Consider the following 22,203-nt stretch of genomic DNA (forward strand, 5'->3'; position numbering starts at 1 on the left):
AGGCTCACGGCACTACTACTGTCACTCACATGGAATCTGCGCAACGAGTGATGGGGCTTTCCCTCTTTTTCCATGCTTTTGTGTACCACTATTATCCGAAGCTGCACGGTTGTGGCACCAAAAACCTGCTTTTTGCGCGTTTCTTCACTTACTCTTGTCACGCGGTTCAAGATTGCATACAAACACCCTGAGTTCCCTTCTACGCGGCTGGGGTTGTTTTACGGGCGTTTAATCATTGCTTGCTTTTTACTCTTTCGGAAGAAAATTGCGCATGGGGCGTTTGGAAGCTGAGCGTTGCTTTGTCGAGTTACTTGCTTTTGCGCGCCCTCATAACATAATCGGGGGCTTTCTTTTTGAACACAGAGAGATGGATGTTTGCGCATGTTTAGAAAGACAGCCCGCTATAAATTGCGCTTCGATGGGGCTTTTTTACTTGCTGGAGGGAAAATGAGACGCATGAGATGGGAATATAGAGTCACGTTGTTGCGTTGCTGCGCGTTGGCTGAGGCTGAGTCGGGGTAGATAATTAAGAAGAAATATGACGATGTTATTGTCATTCGGTGTTATTGGGTGTTGTGGTTTCGGTCTCGGCAGCTGCGCGATCACGTGTCTTGGTAGTGGGCCGGCCTTGCATTTTCAATGGCGGTCGCTTCTTCGCACTTCCACCTCACTCCATCCCCGCCCTTCCACTTCCTGAACGCTGCACATTATCTGCTACTTGTCTTTGCGAGCGACGCGAACTCAGCCCACTCGCGAAACCATGCAAAGGTAAAGGCGCCGCTCTTGCTGGGCAACGGTTCCGCGGTTGCCGTTCACATCAGCGCGGTGAATGTACTTACCTCCAGGTTGTTATGTTAGCAGGTGCATCACGATGAGTTCACTCCGCCACTATACGATGCGCGTCATTACCCACGCTTGGACGATCGAGCCGCGGCACAAGACCATCGACCGCCTATTTACAACTACAGGTGCATTTCTTTCAGCATGCCTCGCTGCGTTTCACCAACGTCGCATGCAGCAGTCTACGCACGTCTTCTCTCAATCCACTTGGAAAGCTGTTATACGTCACCGACTAGAAAGAGATAGCTTTGGGATGAATCTGATTATACTTTGCATTTGCGCTACACGAAAACACGACCATCAGGCTCGCTATATTATGCTGGGCACCGGGTTCGCGAGAATCAAAGACAACACCAACCGCGTGTACAAAGCGTCCCTACAAACGAGTCTTTGGGTGTTTTGGAAACATGAGCGAACATGACTTCAAGAACCCGGACGCTCCTTGATCGAACTTAGGCCTTTTGTATAGTCCGTCTTGCCCTTATTCGTCTTGAGATTGTTTGGATTACGCTTGGCCTTGGCGTCAAGGTCTGGATTACCTGGGGCTGAATTGCTCACAGCCTTCCGGGCGTTGAGAATAGTGGCAGACGCAGAGGGTTGGGGCGCGGCGTTTGATCTGTCCTCGCGCAAGTAACTTTTGTTTTTCAGCGCTCTCTCAAGGTTGAGGACTCGACGTTCCAATTCTTTAGCAGTCGCAAGCTCGCCTCTCTCGTACGCCTCGACAAACTTAGCCTTGACCTCCGCAATTTCCTCCAGGACCTGCTCCTTCCGCTGGGAATCCGTCAAAGGGATTGCTGGAGCTCTGGTATCTTTGATCATACCATATGTGACGTTCTCACCCCAATTCATGAGATCATAGATACGGTTTGGGCCGTCCTTGTATACTGCTTTGGGGTGGTCTGTACATTGCTGCGATCTTACGCAGAAAGCATTCATGCACCTGACACGATAGACTTCACCCTCGTACGGAAATTCGATCCACTCTAGGCAAAATCCAAACTTGCCATCCTTGAAAGCCGCACGGTTCTTAGTGCCCTCCCCGGGCACGTGGTGGGATGAGTCGAAGCATGCGCCTGTGGCACCATTCTTCACATCATTGTTCCAATCTCCACCTCTCCAAACTCTGACCGTCTTAGAATACAGGTCGTCAAGACTTTTGATGATGGAGTCATCCGGTTGTGTCTGCTCCGTGAAGGTGAGTCGAGGAGGGAGCGGCTTGACCTTCGTCTCATTTTTGGACTCCCCAGCGCCGTGCTTACTCTTCCAATCCTTGAATACGTGCATTTTGAATTACCTCTTAGTTTGAGACCGGTAATATTTGTTATTCGAAGGACTGGAAGTTAAAAGGGCTTTACAGCGACTATGTGTTGAGGCCGAGGATGCAAATGGGATGGCGGTCTTCAAGACTGGGTGCTCAAAGAGGAAGAGACGGTGAGATTCGGTAAGAGCGGGTATGTATCACAGGTTTAGGTGCTCTGTGTGTGCGTATGTTCTTGTCAGAGGGGCTACAGCTTTTGGTCGAGAGGTTGAAAATGCTGCGAAGGAGAGCTGGTTGTGGAGTAAACTGTGCGCGTATACTAATAGCAGAGAAAGGACCTTTTGATATATTGCGAGGGACCAAGGGTGAACGCAACAGTTGCAACTGGGTTGCCACAGTCAGCCTTGTTACGCTTGCCTGCGCTCTGGTGGTACATCTTTCACCAAGCTAATGGAACACAGAAGACCTCGTACCGATCCTAGCAGAGTTCAAGCTTGAGTTTCACACACCAAACAACTGAGGGACTGTTACATCCACAGATCCGGACGGCTTCGGGTTAACATCAGACACGACGACATCCTCTTCTACATTATCGGCAATTTAAAAGATTAAAGACATCATCTGCAATGCAATACAGCGAGGTCTTGGTCCCTTACCTTATTTCCTTCATTGTGGAACTACACGGTATGTGGTATGTGGCCGACACAGAACCGCGAGATGTCTTACATGGTCCAGAACCTAGAGGTGACCGCTTCAGTGATCGAAGAAGCGCTTGCTATTCATTTCACTCACATGGTAGAAGTTTGTTGACAAACACCAAGGCTCAGGTAGTGGTCTTGGTTCAGTACGCCGATGCTTCCTGTGCACGAGCGTCTGTCATTTCCAGCGTGATTCACGCACTGGTCCCACAAAAGGCGCAGCCGTACTAACGTACATTCACTGTAGTTGCGACCCTTTCTTAATATACATTCTCCCCTTCGCGCCTTTGTCGCTCCTGGCCCTTTGTCTAGAGTTGGCGACTCAACCTCCAAAACAGCGACACTCACTCCTTGAGATACCAATACTTGACCACCGAACTCCTCTCTGTGCGCACAGAACAGTCCAAGCCGAATCAGTATATCTTTACACCAATGTTCGATTTTAAAAACAAAAAGGGTGGGCGCGCGGCGACTACGACCTTGCCCTCCACCACCAATACGTCCGATGCTACTCTGCGTAGCCCATTAGAACGGGTGTTTAAAATCGGCAAAGCCATAAAGTACTCATTAACTACTACCCTGGGCCGCAAAACTTCTGAAGAGCCGTCCTTGACGAATCAGTCGAACTCTCCGATTCGTCTACCAAGCGACACGCCGACAGCCACGACGGGTTCTTCTCACACTTCAGAAGCCTGCAATACTGATCCAAACTCGCCATCGTCTTCAAAGTCAACGGCTGCAACCGAACATTCTCTCCCACGTCTTAGCTGCGGCGAGAACTTCTTCGTGCCAGGCATCTCTCTTTCTCCCGAACTGCCTTCGGATCCAGAGCAATCCCCAATCCAGAAGCAAGACAGCCTGTCTGTGCACTCGCCGGTACCTACCGCCTGCGAGGTCCCAATAAATACCGTGATCCAAACCGAAGGCGAGATCTCTGCGAAGCCAAAACAGTTTCCCGTGAAAAAAGAAAAGACACTTCGTTTGCCTGGCTGTCTGAAGGCTTTCTGGAAGAAGATTGCTTTCCCGCAACACAAGGCCCCCCGACCATCCAACTCCGATTCAAACAAGCCAAAGCGCAATAACTCCGCTATTGACTCGGGTACAATCCCTGGTGCTGATAAGGACAAGCATTGTGAAAGCGCGAACACCAACAAAGACGATTCGGATGAAGATGCCCCCCCGCGTTGCGACTTCAAGACGATTGCGGCCATCCCGGATGCAAAGTACTGCGAACTGATCAAGGCCTGCGATCTTTCGTCGTCGCCCACCACTACCGTTGACGTAGTGCGCCGTGCGAGGGGCACGTTCAATGCAGCGACTTTCATCAATGTTTGTGAAGGCGAGCAGACTCGCAAGTACGTTGTCCGCGTGCCTGGCCACGGTACGCGCGCACACTGGCAGGAGGAAGACTCCTACGTGCTGAAGAACGAAGCTCAGCTAATTGAGTACATTCGCGAGAATACAAACGCACCTGTCGCACAGGTCATTGACTATTCCACTGGGCACGACAACGCGCTTGGTTTTCCGTACATCTTGATGACAATGTTACCCGGCACGCCTGCTAACAATATCTGGTTTCCAGAAGATTATCCCTCCGTCGATAATGATCTTTTCCAACATGCGGATGTCCCGCCTCCCCATATCGAAAAGAAGCGTCTCAAATTCCTACGCTCTTTGGCACGGGTAATGATTGAGATTCAGACCCTTAAATTCGAGGCCATTGGAGCACCTAACTTCGACGACGACGGCAATTTCATTGGTATTGGACCCACGTGCCACTGTACATACGAAGATGGCGATGAGGTTTTCAAGCGTCCACCGGCTGCTACAACCGAGGAGTACATTCGAGCCCGCTTTGGAGCCAAGATAAGACAGATGAGTGCTGACAACATCGAACGCCTATGCAAAGACACATGGGAAGAAGACGATGGGCGTGAAGAACGTGGCGTCCGAGACATCCTCTACTTTATTTTCTATCACCAGTCGGTGTTCCGCGGGCAGCCTGGCGAGACTTTCACCCTCCATCACGATGATCTAGATCTGCAGAACATTCTTTGCGACGACGAAGGCAACGTAACAGGTATCATCGACTGGGACAACGCGATGGCAGCACCACGCTGCATCGGCGCCACAGCCGTCCCCATGTTTCTCCGAAGCGATTGGTTTCCAGAATACACATTTGGCCTCGATAAATCGCCGTACATGGCATGGAACCACGAACACTACCGCGAGATCTACGCCGCCGCCATAGCAGAAGCCAGCGATGCCGAAAACGCAGAGTTCACGCTCAAGTCGGGTCTCTACCAAGCCGCTGTCGCCGCAGTAACCCAAGGTGGGTACGCAGAGGGCCTCATAGACAAGTTACTCCGCGAGATACCTCATTGTCGTTTGAATTATTGGACGTTCATTAGGGGGTTGGGTCGGGGTGGCTGGGTATCTGCGGAGAACTTGCTCAAAACGCATTTTGCGCGGATCTTTGAGCCCGTTATGCCGCCTGAGGGTCTTCTTGAGGCACTGGATCAGGAGCTGGAGATGCAGACTACTTGGTGGTCGTGCTGTGATGAGCTGATCGACTTGTATGAGGTTGAGAAGGGGATGAATGGCGATGAAGAGGAGGATGGTGCTGAGGAAGCAGAGCATGATACCGCCGTCGTCTCGGGTTGAAGGGACAGAGATTACAACCCTCCAACAACATACCACGCCTCGCTACCGAAAACCGACGAAAGCCATCTTTCTCGATTAAGCATGCCACCACTTACAATCTCATCGGCCGGTAAAGAAGGCAGACATTAAGGAAAGACACCGTGATACTGTCGCATCGCCATGTAAACCGGAGGCTGGCTCACTCACTCGTGCTCCGTCTACACGATGGCACTCCGAAATATATCGCTGGTATAACGTAACAGACGCTCAATAAGCAGCATCATCTACTACGATGATACGCATGCTTGAAAGTTCACGGTAGTCAATGCGTAAAGTTCAATTTTTATTCTGTTATTTGACATTAGCTGATAGACATCTAAGTCCGTCATCTCCTAAAGAAGAGGGGAACTCGTAAAGGACAAATTTAGAAGTAGAATTAATGATACACGAGACCTGAACCGCGATAAGATGTGACCAGACTCATCTTTCTTTATGATACGAGTAGTCACGATGACGTTGCAGGCGGATTGTGACCATGACGTCACGGCCGCTGAGCATCCACCGCCTGATGCACGTCCTTTGCAATACTTCGCCAATTCTACCAAGCATCGCAGCCTCTTTTCCTGGTCAAAAGACCTTTAATGTCCGACCGGCAAGCAGCAGATGTAGGACGAAGGAAGACAAGGCTGAGCGAGAGCCTTCACCAAACTCACTAGCGTCCTCCAGCGGCAAGCCCTCTCACTGGTGGACGACGACCCACCATCTACCACCCATCCCCAACCCCAATTCCCAAACCAGCCTTTCACAAAATCCTTCGATACCACAAGCCCTCCTTCTAGCTCCCAACCCATCACTTCTGTGTCCCCCACCTCCTCCCGGCACCACTCCCCCATCCACACGCCATCACACCGCCCCTCGGCCCCTTTCCCCATCCACCACGCACCCTTCTACAACACACATGCAACGCTCTTGGGATCATCCCCGTAGACGCGCCGCACAGAAGTGGAGCCTTATACTACGCATCCAGTCCTGCATGTTCTGCTGTGCGACACCTGCTGACCGGCTTTGTGCGTGTGTGACGGGCTGTCCTGTGTAACGCGAGCAAGGGAGAATATGCCTGCACCTGCCCTGCGGCAGGGTCCAGATGCAGCCGAGACCCGTGTTCTGAAACGCAGCGTTTGTTTACTGCGTTTGGTTGTGTGGGTTGGGGGCGGTGTGTAGCCTGCGATGTATGTATGTGGGGAGACGGATGGTGGAAAACGGTATGTGGAAGAGAGATTGGTGGTTGGAGCATGTCGTTACGAGGTGGTGTGGGTCTGTTTTCGGGGTTTTGCAGCGAGTGTTTGGGGGGGGAAGTGACATGCGATCAGGCGTGAGCTGAGGTGTCTGCAACTCAGGCAGGGGTATACTGTCGAAGTGTGGTTGCGCAGCTCAAGGTAAACTCTTTGGAGAAGCAAGAACGTGCATGTCTTTTTCGGAACAACGTGAGAGTGGTGAGCAACGCGCGTCAGGTGGTGACAGTACCTTGCTTCACTCTGCAGGTGGAACCGTGGGGTTGAAGCTCGTTACGATTATCATTATTCGCTCATGACACCTTTTATGCTAATCAGTACAAAGTATCCGGTACATGACCTCCTATGTTTCCGTGGTATCGCATGCGCAGCAACCTTATACACACTAAGCTTGCGACATGTGCTTTTCCCAATTTGAGCGAGTGTGAACGTGATAAAAATGCGGGGTGTGTTTAAGGAGCGGCCCTGGCGTTTTGTCTTGATGAGAAGACATGGTAGTGATACTGATGTACAGGAATAAACATTAGCCGCCCAAGCAGAAAACAATCGTAACGTTTCGTAGCGTAGCAATGATGCGAAAGCAATGCAGTGTAGAACATCGAGACGAATACATAGCGTTACAACACAGTGTTGAGTAAGCAGAAAGGAAACATGGTTTGATGAACGCCATCCGGAAATGGCTCACCGGTTGCTGAGGACAATGCGAAAGCGTAACGTGAACCGGGCCGAGAGCCATGCTCATGATGATGACGGAGTACTCGACGAGTCGATTGCCCGGACTAAGATGCAGAGAGGGAACAGCGTGCTGGCTGGAGCTCCCCGTCCAAGGATCCAGCGATGTGAGATGTTGTACATTGGCATAAATTCAGACCATTAAGTACCCCATGGTGGTGAAAAAAGGATTGGGCTACGCAATAGTGACGAAGTAAGAAGAGTGATGCAGGCAGGCTGATCCGCAGTGATGCTGAAGGGGGTATCTCAGTAAGTGCTGTTGAGGTTTCCCATTGAGGTGCGGTGGAGCTGCACAGGCTGCATGTTCCGATTCTGGCACGACTCGCGATGCAAGCTGCGATTTCCTGGGGAGCTCCTTGTTTGGCTGTGGCTGAGAGGTGTGTAGCGATGACCACTGACGAGTGTGCAATCGCTCGATGACTCGCCACTGAGCGAGTTCCGCTTTGACGACGAGTCAGGGCTGTAGCTGTATAAATTCGTCTGTGAGGCTGGGCGTGTCATTGGGCGTGTCTCGCGGACATAGGAGTAGTTTGTCGCTGGAGCTGGCGCACTCATGCCTTCGAGGAGACCAGATGTACTGAAGTTCAGCTCTAGCTGAGATGCAGCGGTGGTTGCAGTCGCATCGTCCGCGGTCGAAGTTGTATTTGGCATGTAGCTCATCCTGCTCTCTGCGTTGTCTGGCATGACCGGGGATATCAGTTGCGTAAAGGCATCTGCAGATGCCGCCCCGGATGCGTTTGCGTGACTCTCGCTGTCGGTAGTCCACGGTAGTATTGATTTCGCGAAAGAGCCTCTACCGTCCATACCCGAAGTGCCAATAGCCTGGGCCGAGCGGAGACGAGCATCTTGCAGCTGGTCTACAACATGACTGCTCTGAGCTGGGCTCGGTTGTGGCATTGGCAATTGTCTCCTAGGCACACTGGAATCCAGAGGGAGAGGTTGTCGTGGATGGGGCCTCTCAGGAATAGTCAATTGCAGAGAAGACATTCCGGTGTTGAGAGGGGATACGTCCGAAGGTGTGGCTAGTCGACCATTTGTATGAGCGAATTGCAAGTCCTGATCAAAGTATGTGCTTCCTTGCTGCAAAGACTTCGCAGTTGGCTGAGTCCAGCGATAAGCAGGTGTGTACATGTTTGTGTTTGCGATTGCTGTAGACTGTGGTAGATATGCGGGCGGCTGTTCGAGAGGGTAGGCGTCAACCGGCGATGTGTCTTCCGAATAAGGTAGAGCCCATGCCGAAGAATAGGCCGGCTTCGAATCGAGTTGCGAGTACTGCTGATTTGGCATGGGGCGTGTATAAAGACCGCTATTGCCTCCCGTAGAGTACATGGACATCATGTTGTTATGCGCAGTGGCCATACCACTGAGGCTGTAAGCCATGCTTCTGTCGTCTAGCACTTTGTGGACGGAATCGGATCCCACCTGACTGAATGAGTGAATGTACAAAACGCAAGCAACTAACGTACTCTGTGGAATTGACAACCTGCCGGTTCTACTCCAGCCGTTCGACAGTTGACGCACCCAATACCATTTCCAGGATCGCCGCTGCATCGAATCTTCCTCTTGCGGCAACGCGCGCACTGGAGACAATGTTAGTAAAAGTAGGAACAGCATTTATGGGAAACATAGTTAGGAAGGCAGCGAGTAATTGTGTTCTTTGTGAATGCTTCCGAAATTGTTGAAACACATGTTGACATACCGCTACTGCAATGCGACGTCTCGCTGGCCCATTTCCCATCATGGGTTCTTCCATGCTGGCTCGGTTATGCATACCGCCCACTGGGCCGCCCATGGGATAACCTCGTGGATTTTCTCGCGTATTATGGGCCAAGGACAGCGGAGCATTGCGATCGCTGTACATGTAGTTCGGATAGGATAGATTGTGAGGCAAACAGCGTCGCGGACTGCCGTACTCCATAACTGACATACTGACGTATCAACTGAACGTCAGCTATTTCAGTCATGATGACCTGAAGTTGACTTACATCTCACAAGGATACCAACAAGATCGACTGTTGGCGAATTACCCACAGGTATGATTCGGATAGCGTTCGCGGGATGCAACGCCCGAGTCAAGGAAGGGCAGTAGTTGGTGACTGGACCGTGGGCGCTCCTCCAGGGAGAAAGTGTAATGAACCGGTGAGCAGGTCATACGATGATCGGCTGGCAGATTTATGTTTATAACCCAAACGAGTTCCTTGCGTCGGCAAAGACTGTTATACTGGATAAGAGGATGATGCAGGGCGAACGTGGCTCCAAAGAATGGCTTCGAGTGTGGGTGTTGATCAGGAATTTGTTTGTGACCTCTGTCCCCCATGAGAGCTATCTCGTTAGTGCCTCCGGACACCTGCATGCATGGACGCGGTACGGTGACTGTACAAGAACCTGGGCCTGCGCTTCCAGGAGAGCACTGGCCAAGCCCCACGGAGAGAAAGACAGGTGAAACATTGTACGGCCTAGGTCCTGTGAATACTTCTTCATGACAAGCGCCAGAACCGAATGAAGACCCATGAAGTATGTGATGTGGCCCCCACTCCTTCCTCGATGGGGCTATCTCGTAGTCGTGAGGCTTTAGCAGATACCCAATCGGACAAACACTGATGACTTTTCCCGTTACAAAGAAGCCACGTTATCAGCTAGGCTTGATCTTTCGCAAACAGTCGATGGATGTTTGTAACTGACATAGTGTTACCGCGGATCCGGGATGTGAGGCACGGATTTGACAATTCAATCGACTTGCCCTAATCCAGGACGAGCGCGCCAGGCTCGCAGGGGTGTCAAAAGAGTTAGTGCGCTACACTTGCGCGGAACGGGCTTTCTGTGAGGGATAACACGCTGTCGACCAGCGAAGGAACCTACTAAGGACTCTCAAGTCTCGTAGTACTGCTTGTAGCATGTATTGGCACATTTGATCCTAGGAAGGGTCTGTTGTCAGATCAACTAATCGCTTCGAGCATACATGGCTTACGCTGAAACGTACCTGCAGATGATAGCCAGCCTCCTTGAAGACCCTCTGATTGGCTGAATGACGAGCCAATACCGCTGGTAGTACCTCCGATCACGTCATTTGCTAACAATCTGTTCAACCTTACAAGTTTGGCCGCTGAGGATGGTCCAGGGAGTTGGCAGAGGATTGTACGATTGGCGATCCAACAGCCCTGCACTGAACATGTATGCTACCGCTGGCATCTATCCCACAGCCCCACGGCAAACGGATATACGGGGGGAAAGCTGGGGTAAGGTTCCGGTGGGTCCTATGCCTATTATGGATCGCGGTGAACGAGTAGAACTGGATCCGATGATGGGCCGGCTTCCAGATGGTACCACGTAGAGCCGATATGAAGATGATGCTACGTAGCGTATCTCAAAATAATGGTCCGTGTTCACTATGAGTGACTTATCCGAGCGCGCTCGAAGCTTGAGTATGCCAGGGGGTGAAACAAACCTGCTCTGCACCTCGAGGACTCTAGGAGTGGTAGCGCTATGACATATGGTGAGGACCGAAATTGCTCGATCTGTCGATGTAACAAGCCAATGTGCGCAGCACAGGCCAGCGCCAAGCTGCAAGCAAACTTCGATACGCATCCCATGTAAATGACCCATCACCGTAAGGCGATCTTTCTGGGCTCAAAGCTTCATACCCCGGTTCAATGCATCGATGTGCATTAGCTTGTGCATCAAGTCGCACAGTCATGTTGGGTCAGGCTATACCCGCATCCGGTCTGAAGCCCGTGGGGTTGGGATGACAGGCAGATTACAAGGCTCGTGGATCCATCGTTGCTGTGCGTCTCTGGAGAGTTAGGTTGCGAGTACGCATGAGCGAATTGCTGAAGCTCCGTCTTCGCAGTGACAGTGTCACCACACCTGTAATTGTCAGGCATGCTGTGTCGCCTCCCTGGAGCAGAAGAGCTCCTGCAATCTCGAAGACAGCAGTGATAACAGAGATTCCTCCAATTCCAGCAAGACAAGCCCGCAGTCCTCGAAAAAGGGTGGACTGGTGGCTCTGGTCTGGGCTGGCTGTCAGGCTTCGGCTGGTAGCAAGTCGAAGCGAGAAGCAGAGGCCCGCTCCAGGATTTTGACAGCCAGTGGTGGGAAGATATGCCCAATATACAAAACGATGCCCTTTGGTCCAATGCTCCTGACGGACGGGGCCGGGGATTTCGGATCGATATGCAGCAGGCAATGCAGTGGCTGCCCGAATCTGTGTGCAGGGATTGCCGTCAGACGCCGGGTAGCACTCAACGGTCCGCCTCTCAAAGTACTCAGAGCTCTTTCCTGGTACTCGCACTATTTCCGGACAATGGCTTGACAAGCGTGGAAGCTTGCATCTCCCAGGTGCATTCCTAAGTTCGATCTGTCAACGCCGGTAGTGTATGCATCAGGACGCTGCTCTTGCATGTAGACAAGCGGGACCAAACGACGATCTGGAGCGCGGGCTGATGTGAAGGCTGCTGGGGCACGTTGCCCAGGGAGTATTGGCTCAGCAGCTTGCGAGACGTGAAGGTGGAGAAACGCGACATGTACCTGGAGCTAGACCAGATTGGGCGTTACGTCATGATGACTAAGCGTCCAGGCTACGCGATCTCGGATACTGTCGCGCGCGTTGGCGAACCTTTGCGACAAACACTCGTTCTCGGCACAACATAGCCCAAACCATGTCTGTGCTGCTGGAAACGTCACTCGGAGATATCACCATCGACCTGTTGGTCGACGATGCGCCCAGATGCTGTGAAAAGTAAGTCGATCCAATCCCCACGCGCGCCTTGGGTTTTCGCACCTGCATGCTGCATGCTCCATCCCGCTGTCGCCCCAAGCTGAGCATAAACAGACACTGACAATTTGTCGCCTTAGCTTTCTCAAGCTGTGCAAAGTCAAGTACTACAATTTCGCCCCCGTTCATAGCGTCCAACCAAACTTCTCCTTCCAGACTGGCGATCCCATCGGCCCTGGGTCCAAAGACAGCGACGGCGGTCGCTCAATATGGGGCTTGCTCGACCCCGCACAGCCCGCGAAGAAGACGTTCGTACCCGAGTTCAAGCCTAAGCTCAAGCATGCCGAGATGGGAACCGTCAGCATGGCGACCGCGCCGAACCCCGAAGATCCAGACGAGCGGTTCGCCGGCAGTCAGTTCATCATAACGCTGGGACAGAACATCGACTACCTGGATGGCAAAGCGGCCATATTCGGAACAGTGGTAGAGGGTTTTGACACGCTGGAGAAGATAAACACGGCATATATCGATGACCAGGGCCAGCCACTCAAAGACATCCGCATACTACACACAGTCGTCCTCGACGACCCATACGACGACCCCGCCGGCCTCGTGGAGCCACCCGAGAGCCCTGTACCCTCCGCCGCGCAGCTCGCCACCGTCCGCGTCGCATACGATGAGAACCTTGAGGAGGACAACGACCCGGAAGCCCTGGAAAAGGTCCGCAGAGAACGTGAGGCGCGTGCACAAGCCCTCACGCTCGAGATGGTAGGTGATCTGCCATTCGCCGAAGTCGCACCGCCTGAGAACGTGCTGTTCGTGTGCAAGCTCAACCCAGTGACGCAAGACGAGGATCTGGAGCTCATCTTTTCGCGATTCGGCAAGATTCTCAGCTGCGAGGTCATCAGGGACAAGCGCACAGGTGACAGCCTGCAGTACGCCTTTATCGAGTACACCAATCAGAAGGACTGCGAGCAGGCCTATTTCAAGATGGATGGTGTTCTGATCGACGATCACCGCATACACGTCGACTTCTCCCAGTCCGTCTCCAAGATTGCCGACGACTGGCGGGACGTTACGAACAAGAAGCGGAGACGGGCTGCCGGTGGTTTCGGTGGTATCGACAACCTCGAGAAGAAGAAGCAGTATCGCGATGGCTCCGGACGCCAGATCATGTCCGATTCTGTTGTCAACAACCTGGTGGCCGATCGCGATGTTACAAAGGACACCGCGCCACGGCCAAGGGACAGCGGCAGAGACGAGCGACGGGACGACACACGTAGACGTGAACGGAGGACAGAATACCACGACGACCGCTTCAAGCGGAACCGGAGCCGAAGCCCCAAGCGCGAACGTCGCGATGGCGATGATGGACGGTATAATCAGAGGAGAGAACGAAGCCGTAGCCCAAATCGCCATCGTGACAGCCGTCGGGAGAGGAGTCGAGATCGCTATCGCCGGGATGATCGGGACCGCCGGCGATGAGAGCACCATTCTGTAGATTGAAACCACTTCGGTGCAATTGCATCACTACCTAATTACCAGTAAACGAACAGCTCAAGATTGCTACTCATACATGAACTATATTCAATAACTACTCGTCGTAACGCCCAACCTCCCCCCATCATTCACAAGCACCACCCCATTACAAAAACTCCCCGCTCGACTCGCAAGATACAACACCGTCCCACCCATCTCCTCCTCTCCGCCAAATCTTCGTGCAGGAATGAAGTTCGGATCGTCGACGCTCTCTGTACTGGGGTCTCTGCCTTGGATAACTGCGTTGGCCATCTCAGATGGGAAGACTGACATGCTGTTAGCCACAGAACGGTAGGTTTGCGGGGAGGTGGAGACGAACATCCAGGTGCCAGAGCATTGACTCTGATGCCATGCGGCGCAAGCCCCGTGCTAGCATGCTTGACCAAATGCATGATCGCTGCTTTACTACCTGCATATGCTGGCGCGCATTGCCACTCACGCAGGAAGGCGTCTACGCTGGACGTGACAATGACTTGCGACTGTATACTCGGTATTTTACTACCTTCTTTCAGTGGCTTACCAAATCCACCGGCTATGGCATTTTTATTCCCTGCATCCAGTAGTTCGAGAACAGCCAGCATAGTAAAGTACGTCGCGGTAGTGTTGACGTGGAAGGTCTGTGTGAAGTCTTCCATAGATGTGTTCTCGAACATGGATTTTCGCAGCTCTTGGGTGCTGAGACCCGGAGCGAAGCTTGAGGATGGGCCGTAGATACCGGAGTTTGCGATAAGGATATTGATGTAGCCTGTGTCTTGGGTGATGAAGTCTACGGCGGCTTGAAGGGATGCTTTGATTGAAATGTCGCATTGAAGTGGGATGATGTTTTCGTGTTGAGAGGCTGCGGTGGAAAGTTTGTCTTTGCGGCGTCCGAGGATGTATACTTTGGACGCGCCGGCGGAGGCGAGGGCGTGGGCTATCATGAGGCCGATCCCTGGCAGTGGTGTTAGGAGTGAAGGAGGTATCGATATGAGATGATGGTAAGAAGAGAGGGTACCTGTGCCTCCACCTGTCACCGCTGCGATCATGCCTTCGACACTGAAAAGCTTTGAAGTATCCATCTCGAGTGCGGCTCGATTAGTTGGTGAAGTGAAGAACTGCTCCTCGTAGGCTCAAGTATATATAGCTCTTGATGCGAGAATCCATTTACTAACCACGCTCAAACACCTCGGTGCTGCCCCAGAGTACTATGCATTGGATGTAGACTACACGTGAGATGAGATCAACGCCCGACAGATAGTCAAGAGCGATAACTCCGCAAACCCCGACAACTTCTCCATGTCCACGCCGCGGCTTACGAACGCCAAGGACATCAAGAGATGGATCTCAAAGCAAACTGTGGCGCTTTTTGATCATATCTGCAGCCTGTGGATCGTCAGTATATATATAAATACCAACATCTTTACATCATAACCTCACCTTCTCAGCTCCAGCATAAACACTAGCCTGCGGCCCACCACCAGCAACAAGCGGCCACGTACTCGCATCCACCACACTCAGTCCAACCGTGCCATAGACTCTATTCTGCGGGTCAACAACCCCGCCGTCTTCTCTTGGCATCATAGCAGCAGTGCAGCACTGATGCGCGTTACTTGGCTGCAAAGCCACTTTGATCTTCTCCTTGATATCTCGCTCATTGCTGATGCCCGGTGCGGGTGCTGTCTCTATGGGACCGAGAATGGCAAGATCAGGTGTTGCCATTAGTTCGCGGTTCGTCATGTAGATTGCGTATAACATGTCGAGGTCGGTTGGGTCTGTTAGCGCGCCGTAATCGATGAGTGGAGCGTCGAAGATGTTGGTTGAGTTTATGATGATTGAGCCACGGCTGAGAGGGCGTGTCATGTAGATGCTCGTTTCTGGGCCGGTGTTCCATGATAGACCGCCCATGGCCTCTATATTGATATCTTTGATGACGATAGCACGCTGTCTTTCGTAGCCAGCGAGGACTGATGGGTTCACATCGTTGCCGAGTACGTCGGTCGGTGAGAGTGAGGATGCTCGAGATATGATAGATGCGGAGTCATTCGTCCAGTTTGAAAGCGGTAGCTGAATCATGAGATTGCCAGTTGTACCAGTGAGGTCGAATGCGCTTGCTTTTCCAACGTCGTACAGAGCGCGTTGTTCTGTGGCGTATGTGGCGTTGGACTGCAATGAACCGCCGTTTGGAAAGTGGTTAGATGTATCTGTATCAATCAGCCAATTCACAAGTGGCAAGCATGGAGCTCAGTCGCGTACAGTTGTAATTCACTTTCAGAACCAGATGATCCTGCAGATTTTGACCGACACCAGGGAGACCTGAAACAGTTTCAATACCCAAGCTCTTCAGATGAGCAGTGTCGCCAATCCCAGAAAGTTGAAGGATCTGCGGGGTATGAACGCTTCCAGCAGCTATGGTGACTTCTTTGCTCGCTCGGACAGTGTGCTTCTCGCCACTGGTCGTACCAATATACTCCACGCCAATAGCGGTGACATTCTCGAACAGAATGCGCGATACCGCTGTATTCGGAAGGATGTGATAGTTTGGCCTCGCCGCATCCCTATCATAGCGATTGATTCGAGCCGAAGAACGCGTCTGCGTTTTGGGATCAACGGAGCGAAGGAGACGGAATATGCCTTGAGCGCGGCCATTGTTGGGATCCAGGGCTGGCTGGATACCTAGCTTCAGGGCTCCATTGTACATATTGGCTTTACTGATGGTAAGCTTCTATATATTGCAACTGACGTGATGAGGACTGACCACTACCCGGGTAGTCATACGGAGCATGGCTAGCCTGCACTGGGCCCTCAAAGCCATGTACGGAAACATCCCAAGTAATGTTGTGACTAGCTGCATAGTCCGCGTCCGGTGCTGTAAACGTCTCACTCTCCGCCTCATCAGCATACGGTTCAGAAAGCGAGAGTAAACCATACCTTCTTGAAGTACGGAAACAGATCAGCCCAGCCCCAGCCAATCGCCCCTAGTTCTTCCCAAGCGTTATAGAGCTCTGCGTCTGATCGATGGAAGAACATGGCGTTCACAACAGACCCGCCGCCCACCACCCTGCCACATGGCACACCATATGATGTACCACCAAGCGCGGTTTGTGGCGTACTCATCAAGGGCAGCCAGAGGTAAGGCACCGGAAAATAGGCACCAGGGATCATGATACCATCTTCTCTCTGGTCGAAAGGGCCGTATTCGACTACTAGTACTGTGACTATCGCGTACGATTAATTTGAAGCCTTTCGAGCATGCGAGTGACGTACCATTTGGGTTCTCCGTCAAACGATCTGCAACCGTGAGCCCCGCAATGCCACCACCAGCAATAATGAAATCGTATGTCGTCTCATTGCTGAGCTGTCTTGCTTCAATCACTTGCGCAGTACGTCCGAGATGCGTACGAGCCTGGGTAAGTATAACAAAGCATAGCGGTAAAACACTTCGGAGCAGCATGTTGAGTGTCGAGAAGAGAAGGTAAAATGATCATATCGAAGAAGCGCGACAGGCGAAGGAAACTTATTATGGAGCATCCTGAGCATAGAGTGCTGACAGTAAGCACATGCAGAGCCACGAGCGACCTGCGCGCAGCCTGCAGGACTTTCCCACGCAGGAGATACAGGAACGAGTAGGATAAATAGCCTTCTGAGGGCCATTGGCCACTGCTGATATGGCGAACCGGGTTGCTAGCTTACATGACCACACATATTCAGGGCCGAATCGATAGGGAATCGATAGCGCAATTCCATATGTTGCGCGCATGAGAAAGAGGGAGACACAGAAAGTAATGGAGGTGTTGAAGGAGCGCAGGCGGGATCATGTTGGTCTGTGCGACAACGCGTGGAGGTCGTTGTCGTCATGCCTCCATCCCTCACCTCAACGCGCCTTCCTACTCGCAGCGACGCGCCATGCTCACCCAAGAGCAACGTGTAATATTTCCTTTACAGCATCGCGCTGCTGTGATCGTACACACGTAGTTCTGTAATCAGCCCAGCCATTCAAAGCCACATCCACGCTGATGCCTTCCCACAGGCGTCCCAGTCATGCGCCTACCGGCGCGAGCACAGCTTCAAGGCCTCAGTCATCTATCTTTACCCATACACTCTCGCAGTGCTCATCTCTCCGCAAGATCTGATCATGAAAGCCTATATACGTGAGGCGGACAATGGATGTACTAACCTCTAAGCCGCCCAGAACTGGCTCTTCAAAGCATTCGTGACAGCACTCCAGCGATGGCTGGCGCAGCAAGGAAAGCTTCAAGCGCCAAAGGTAGTGTCTTGGGCGGGGAATATGGCATCATAATTGATCAGCAAGTAAGTGATTGCCCTCTTGTATCCTACGCCTGCTTTCCGATTAGACAAACGCTAACATACATCTCCGCAGATCCACAATAATTCCAGCTCCATGCTCACTATGCCTACCACTACCTCCGCACCGACGGCCAAACCCAACACCGCACTATCTACCATCTTCTTAAAGATCGACATTGCTATCATGTTCTTCGTGCGGAGTCTAGAACGATTTGCGGGTACACTCAGGCATCCATATCATACTCGTGCCAGGTCACTGCGCGATCAGGCAATGCTAGACAAAGGGTGGTGCAACACTCGGATTACAGCGAGTTTCATGGGCGTAGTAATCCATATGGCGTGTGATGCCAACTTCACATCTGAGATTAGTAGATACGCAAGGCATGTCATCCACCGCCACCTTGGCTACGACAGAGGGGTTCAGCCAATTTCCTTGACAATCTTGACTGAGGCGCAAGCTGTCAGAAGCCCGTTAGGCCAAGGCATACACCGCATACAACGGGAGAGCAAAACGGGAAGGGAAATGTGGGGTGTGGATGGGGCTGAAACGAGGAGTTGCCTCAGGTTTTGTCACGTCAGAGATGTCACAGCAGTCAGAGCAAAAGGCAAGAAGGTAAATCCTTGGAGAACGGCAACGTTGGGTGAGAGCGATATGTGGAAGGACTGAGAAGTGCAGTGAGCAAATGCGTCATGATGTGTTTTTGGTTATTGATTCATTTTTGTTCGTTTGTAAGTTGTTAAGTAGTGCAAACACCTAGCGCCCGTACATTTGCTGCGTGACGCTGTCCATAACGGATAAAATAATACAGGCGGGTTCGGATAGGATGCTCGACTGTTCGTTTGTTGGGGTTTTTGGTATCGTGAGATGAATGCTGCTGCTTGTCTTCGATGCTGAGTATGAACGCCTCCGCTCGTGGGCGGTTCCGGAAAATCGCTAAATCATGGTGGGTGGTCTGCCAGAGAGTTGGGAGTGGTACGTCGTCTACGTGGACATTGTACATGGAAAGGCGTGTGTGGGGTATAGTTTGTTGAGAAGCGAAGTTGAGGTGCATTGTTCCTGTCTACGGAAGGGCCAGACTATGCGGTCATCTTGCGGGCTGTGGAACCACGCTTGGGGAGAGTCCATGGCTCGGGGCAGACAACCTTGAATAACGTTAGTACGTCGGTGTTTAACAGAGATAGAATGGCACATACCTCGCCCTCGCTAAACGCCCAAAAGTACGCTCCCATGCCGATGATGTAGTAGAGTCCCGAGTTGGTGCCTTGGTAGATCAAGAGCGCACACAGCGCACTGAGCGGGTAGATGATCAGGCGCGCTTCGATCGAGCGGTGCAGTCCTGTGCCAGCGAGCAGTGGCAATGGCCATTCCCATGCTAGACCGATGAAGCCGAGAATCATGTTGATGACTTGGAGTACGGGGATGGGCTTTACGGCGCCATCGAGGTTCTTGGTAGCAAAGTCCCAGAAGATCTTGGGCCAGAAGAAGCATTCGAGTGCAGCTCCTATTTGATCTGGAGTTGTAATTAATATGGTGTTGGTGGTGGTGTCGATGACTGTGGGGTAAGACTTACACGCAGCAGCCGTGAGGATGACGAGGCGCGCCCAGTGGTTCTTGATTAACTTGCCCATTGTCGAAATACGGGTATTATAAAGAAAGGATACGAGCAATAAACCGAGCCCGCGGTCGTATAGGTGAGAAAATAAAGGTAAATAGAAAAAATGAAGAAAAGAAAGTGGAAATGTCCCTTCGACTACCAGTAGTCCCTCAGCGACAGATGAGCATCGATGGGCTTGGGTGTGGCAGGGCGAGGTTTTGTGTTATAGACACTGGCCTGGTCGCGGATGGGCGGTTCGCAGGCGTGGCGAAAGCGGTAAGGCTTCTGGGGAGATCAGGCACGGAGCAACTCGAGTGGAGTGTATAGTGGATAGCAGTTATGGTGGGCTGAGGCGTAGGCGAGTATCAGGCGTGTTAGGTGTTCAGGCAGCGTGGTGTTGCCGTTGAGCTTCGCGACGTGAGGCGTGTCAGTATATCGGGAGCGACAGCGGGTGTCGACCGCAATTGTAGAGACAGTTTATGCGCCAGGGCCTTGCATCGCGCACCCTGGTCGCACTCTTCTTCTGGCTCGGCGCGCGCTGGGGGGAGAGATGGTCGCTCCTAGCCGCTTGACCCGCTTCGTGGACAATTGGGCGTGTGCGCCACGCGATTGGCTGGGCTGCTGTGATGCTGCATGCGACGCCAGCCTCTCTGCAGCCACGGTGCCAGTATCCTGGATCGCGCCGCCATTTTAGTCTATCCTATCAATCCTGTGAACGGCTGATGCTCGCTAGCTTGGCAAATGTAGTGTAGCGAGGGCGGAGCTAGGCGTGAATCTTCGCGTTCACGTGGTTTGTAGCCATTGTCTAAGACTTGGTGACTGTTTCTCGGCGGAGACAGTATTCAGGTCTTTACTCAATTCTATACCGCTACTTCGTTGATGGTGGCGGCGAAGAGTTTGCAAAACGCCTTTACGCAAGCCGATTCGCGTTACCGCTGGCCCTGACGTACACGATAGCCATGAAACCAGCGCAGTGCGAACAATCGGCCACTCTGATCGAATAGGTAATTCTCCGCAGATATCGCCATCGCACGTGCGGCACGGCAGCACTCAGATAATCCGTCCCGACGGATGCCTGAGTCCCGGTTTCTGTTCTGTGCCTCAGGTTTCCAACCGCAAACCCGGCGCATGATGATCAGTCATCTGCATGGAAGATCATATCGAAGCTCGCTCCTGGTTCCTCAGGCTTGCTCATCAAACAACATCATACGACAAAGTTTACTTCAGATGCCCTCGTGGCTGTCAATGCCGTCACGGTGGGGGCTGGCAGCCATGGCAGACGTTGACGCAAAACAAAGTGGTACGATACTCGTTCGGTATCAGTTCGCACTCATGGTGAAGCTTTTGGCAGGGCTCCTGTCGGAGAATTGAACGTGGTTCACAAGCTGTCGATCAGAGGGCATGTGTGGTTGTGTGCAGAACAATGGCCTGATGTTGTTTTCTGCGGGTGTGCTTTGGTCAACGGCGAGCAAAAGGAAGGCGCGACCGTGGCATCTGTTTACGCTGCTTCCCAATTGGGAAATCTATGATAGTGTAATCCAGATGTCGGAGTTGAAGACAGCCCAGAATCTAGCCCTCCACCATCACTCAGCATCCATCACATCGCCGAGAGCCACTTCTCTCGGCTTTCTTCGCACTGCACACCGCTTCCCGCATCACGGTCTAAGGCGGGACTAACAAGACTTTCTTCATATCGTCGGCCATCCACGAGGCCGGCAATTCGCATGCTGCCGTCCGTCGAGCCGTGTACGATGGAGACGGTCCCAAAATAGAGGCGAGATCTTGTACACATGCAGCCAGCACAGCGCAGTAGCGGGCTCAAACTTTGTGGGGGTTCCTCGAGCGCTTCGAGACAGCCCCTGATTGGCCGTGTGCGCCACGCCAATGCTCGCCCGTTAGATTTGGTGCTACCAACCACGAGCACAGAGAGCCTTCAACAGCGATGAATTCAAGCCTCGGCGGTTCTAACGCAAAAGCCACAACAGGCTCCTACCATGTGTCTTTCGCGTCTTCGATGCAGTCTTCTGCGCAAGGGGCGGTAGTTTAGAACCAGATCCGCCACCCCAATGCGTACCTTCCGTACCTGCCAACGCTATCCCCTCCGCGACTGCAGTCATCAATCTCAAAGTTACCAGCCTCTGCATCTAACCTAACGACATAACGTAGCGAATACCTCATTCAGCGATTCATTCAGATACCCGTCCTGATTTTCCTATCCCTTTACGACCCGCCTTCCAACGTGCATCGTTTCAGCGCGCCTCGCCTATCCGTCGTGAACCCCATCAAAAGAATCGGAGCCCATCTGTCAACGGTCAATCGCACCCCTCAGGAAATACCGTCCGAAACCCTACCACGCGGCTCAGGCCCATCTGTCAGATCGTGCTCACGTCTGAAGTTTGACAGTTGTAGATCGTGAAGATTCGCAAGCCTCGCAGCCTCACGAACATCAACCCCAACAAACCCACTAGCGAAACGGCAATCGCCTCGCCACTGGCCGGCATACACTGCACTCCTACTGCGCATTATCCAAGAGCAACTGAAGATCTCGAGCTCCGAACATACGACCGCATTTGCAAGGAAAACATGGTTCTGTGCCTGGCGCTTCAAGTCT

At 52.4% G+C, this 22,203-nt stretch overlaps 5 protein-coding genes across 5 annotated transcripts; 2 read left to right on the top strand and 3 right to left on the bottom strand.

The window, feature by feature from the left end:
• Positions 1–1,263: 1,263 nt before the first annotated feature.
• J4E83_008305 (uncharacterized protein) lies at positions 1,264–2,124 on the bottom strand (the record flags this gene model as incomplete). Its single annotated transcript, XM_049335202.1, has 1 exon — positions 1,264–2,124. One exon carries the CDS (start codon positions 2,122–2,124, stop codon positions 1,264–1,266), a length of 861 nt encoding a protein of 286 aa, XP_049185741.1.
• Positions 2,125–2,890: 766 nt separating this feature from the next.
• On the top strand, positions 2,891–5,460 carry J4E83_008306 (uncharacterized protein; the record flags this gene model as incomplete). The annotated part of the gene is made up of 2 exons (XM_049335203.1): positions 2,891–2,899; positions 3,109–5,460. 2 exons carry the CDS (start codon positions 2,891–2,893, stop codon positions 5,458–5,460), a joined length of 2,361 nt encoding a protein of 786 aa, XP_049185742.1.
• A 6,658-nt stretch (positions 5,461–12,118) lies between these two features.
• On the top strand, positions 12,119–13,659 carry CYP6 (Peptidyl-prolyl cis-trans isomerase cyp6; the record flags this gene model as incomplete). The annotated part of the gene is made up of 2 exons (XM_049335204.1): positions 12,119–12,198; positions 12,315–13,659. The coding sequence occupies 2 exons, from the start codon at positions 12,119–12,121 to the stop codon at positions 13,657–13,659; spliced, it is 1,425 nt and encodes a 474-aa protein (XP_049185743.1).
• A 102-nt stretch (positions 13,660–13,761) lies between these two features.
• Positions 13,762–17,143, bottom strand: J4E83_008308 (uncharacterized protein; the record flags this gene model as incomplete). The annotated part of the gene is made up of 8 exons (XM_049335205.1): positions 13,762–13,979; positions 14,033–14,644; positions 15,048–15,075; positions 15,130–15,893; positions 15,946–16,395; positions 16,448–16,574; positions 16,621–16,907; positions 16,957–17,143. The coding sequence occupies 8 exons, from the start codon at positions 17,141–17,143 to the stop codon at positions 13,762–13,764; spliced, it is 2,673 nt and encodes an 890-aa protein (XP_049185744.1).
• A 1,931-nt stretch (positions 17,144–19,074) lies between these two features.
• Positions 19,075–19,626, bottom strand: J4E83_008309 (uncharacterized protein; the record flags this gene model as incomplete). Its single annotated transcript, XM_049335206.1, has 3 exons — positions 19,075–19,140; positions 19,192–19,508; positions 19,569–19,626. 3 exons carry the CDS (start codon positions 19,624–19,626, stop codon positions 19,075–19,077), a joined length of 441 nt encoding a protein of 146 aa, XP_049185745.1.
• Between the last annotated feature and the right edge of the window lie 2,577 nt (positions 19,627–22,203).

Source organism: Alternaria metachromatica (assembly GCF_023757995.1).
Source record: "Alternaria metachromatica strain BMP 0045 chromosome Unknown scaffold_23, whole genome shotgun sequence".
In the NCBI taxonomy this organism is placed as follows: Eukaryota; Fungi; Ascomycota; class Dothideomycetes; order Pleosporales; family Pleosporaceae; genus Alternaria; species Alternaria metachromatica.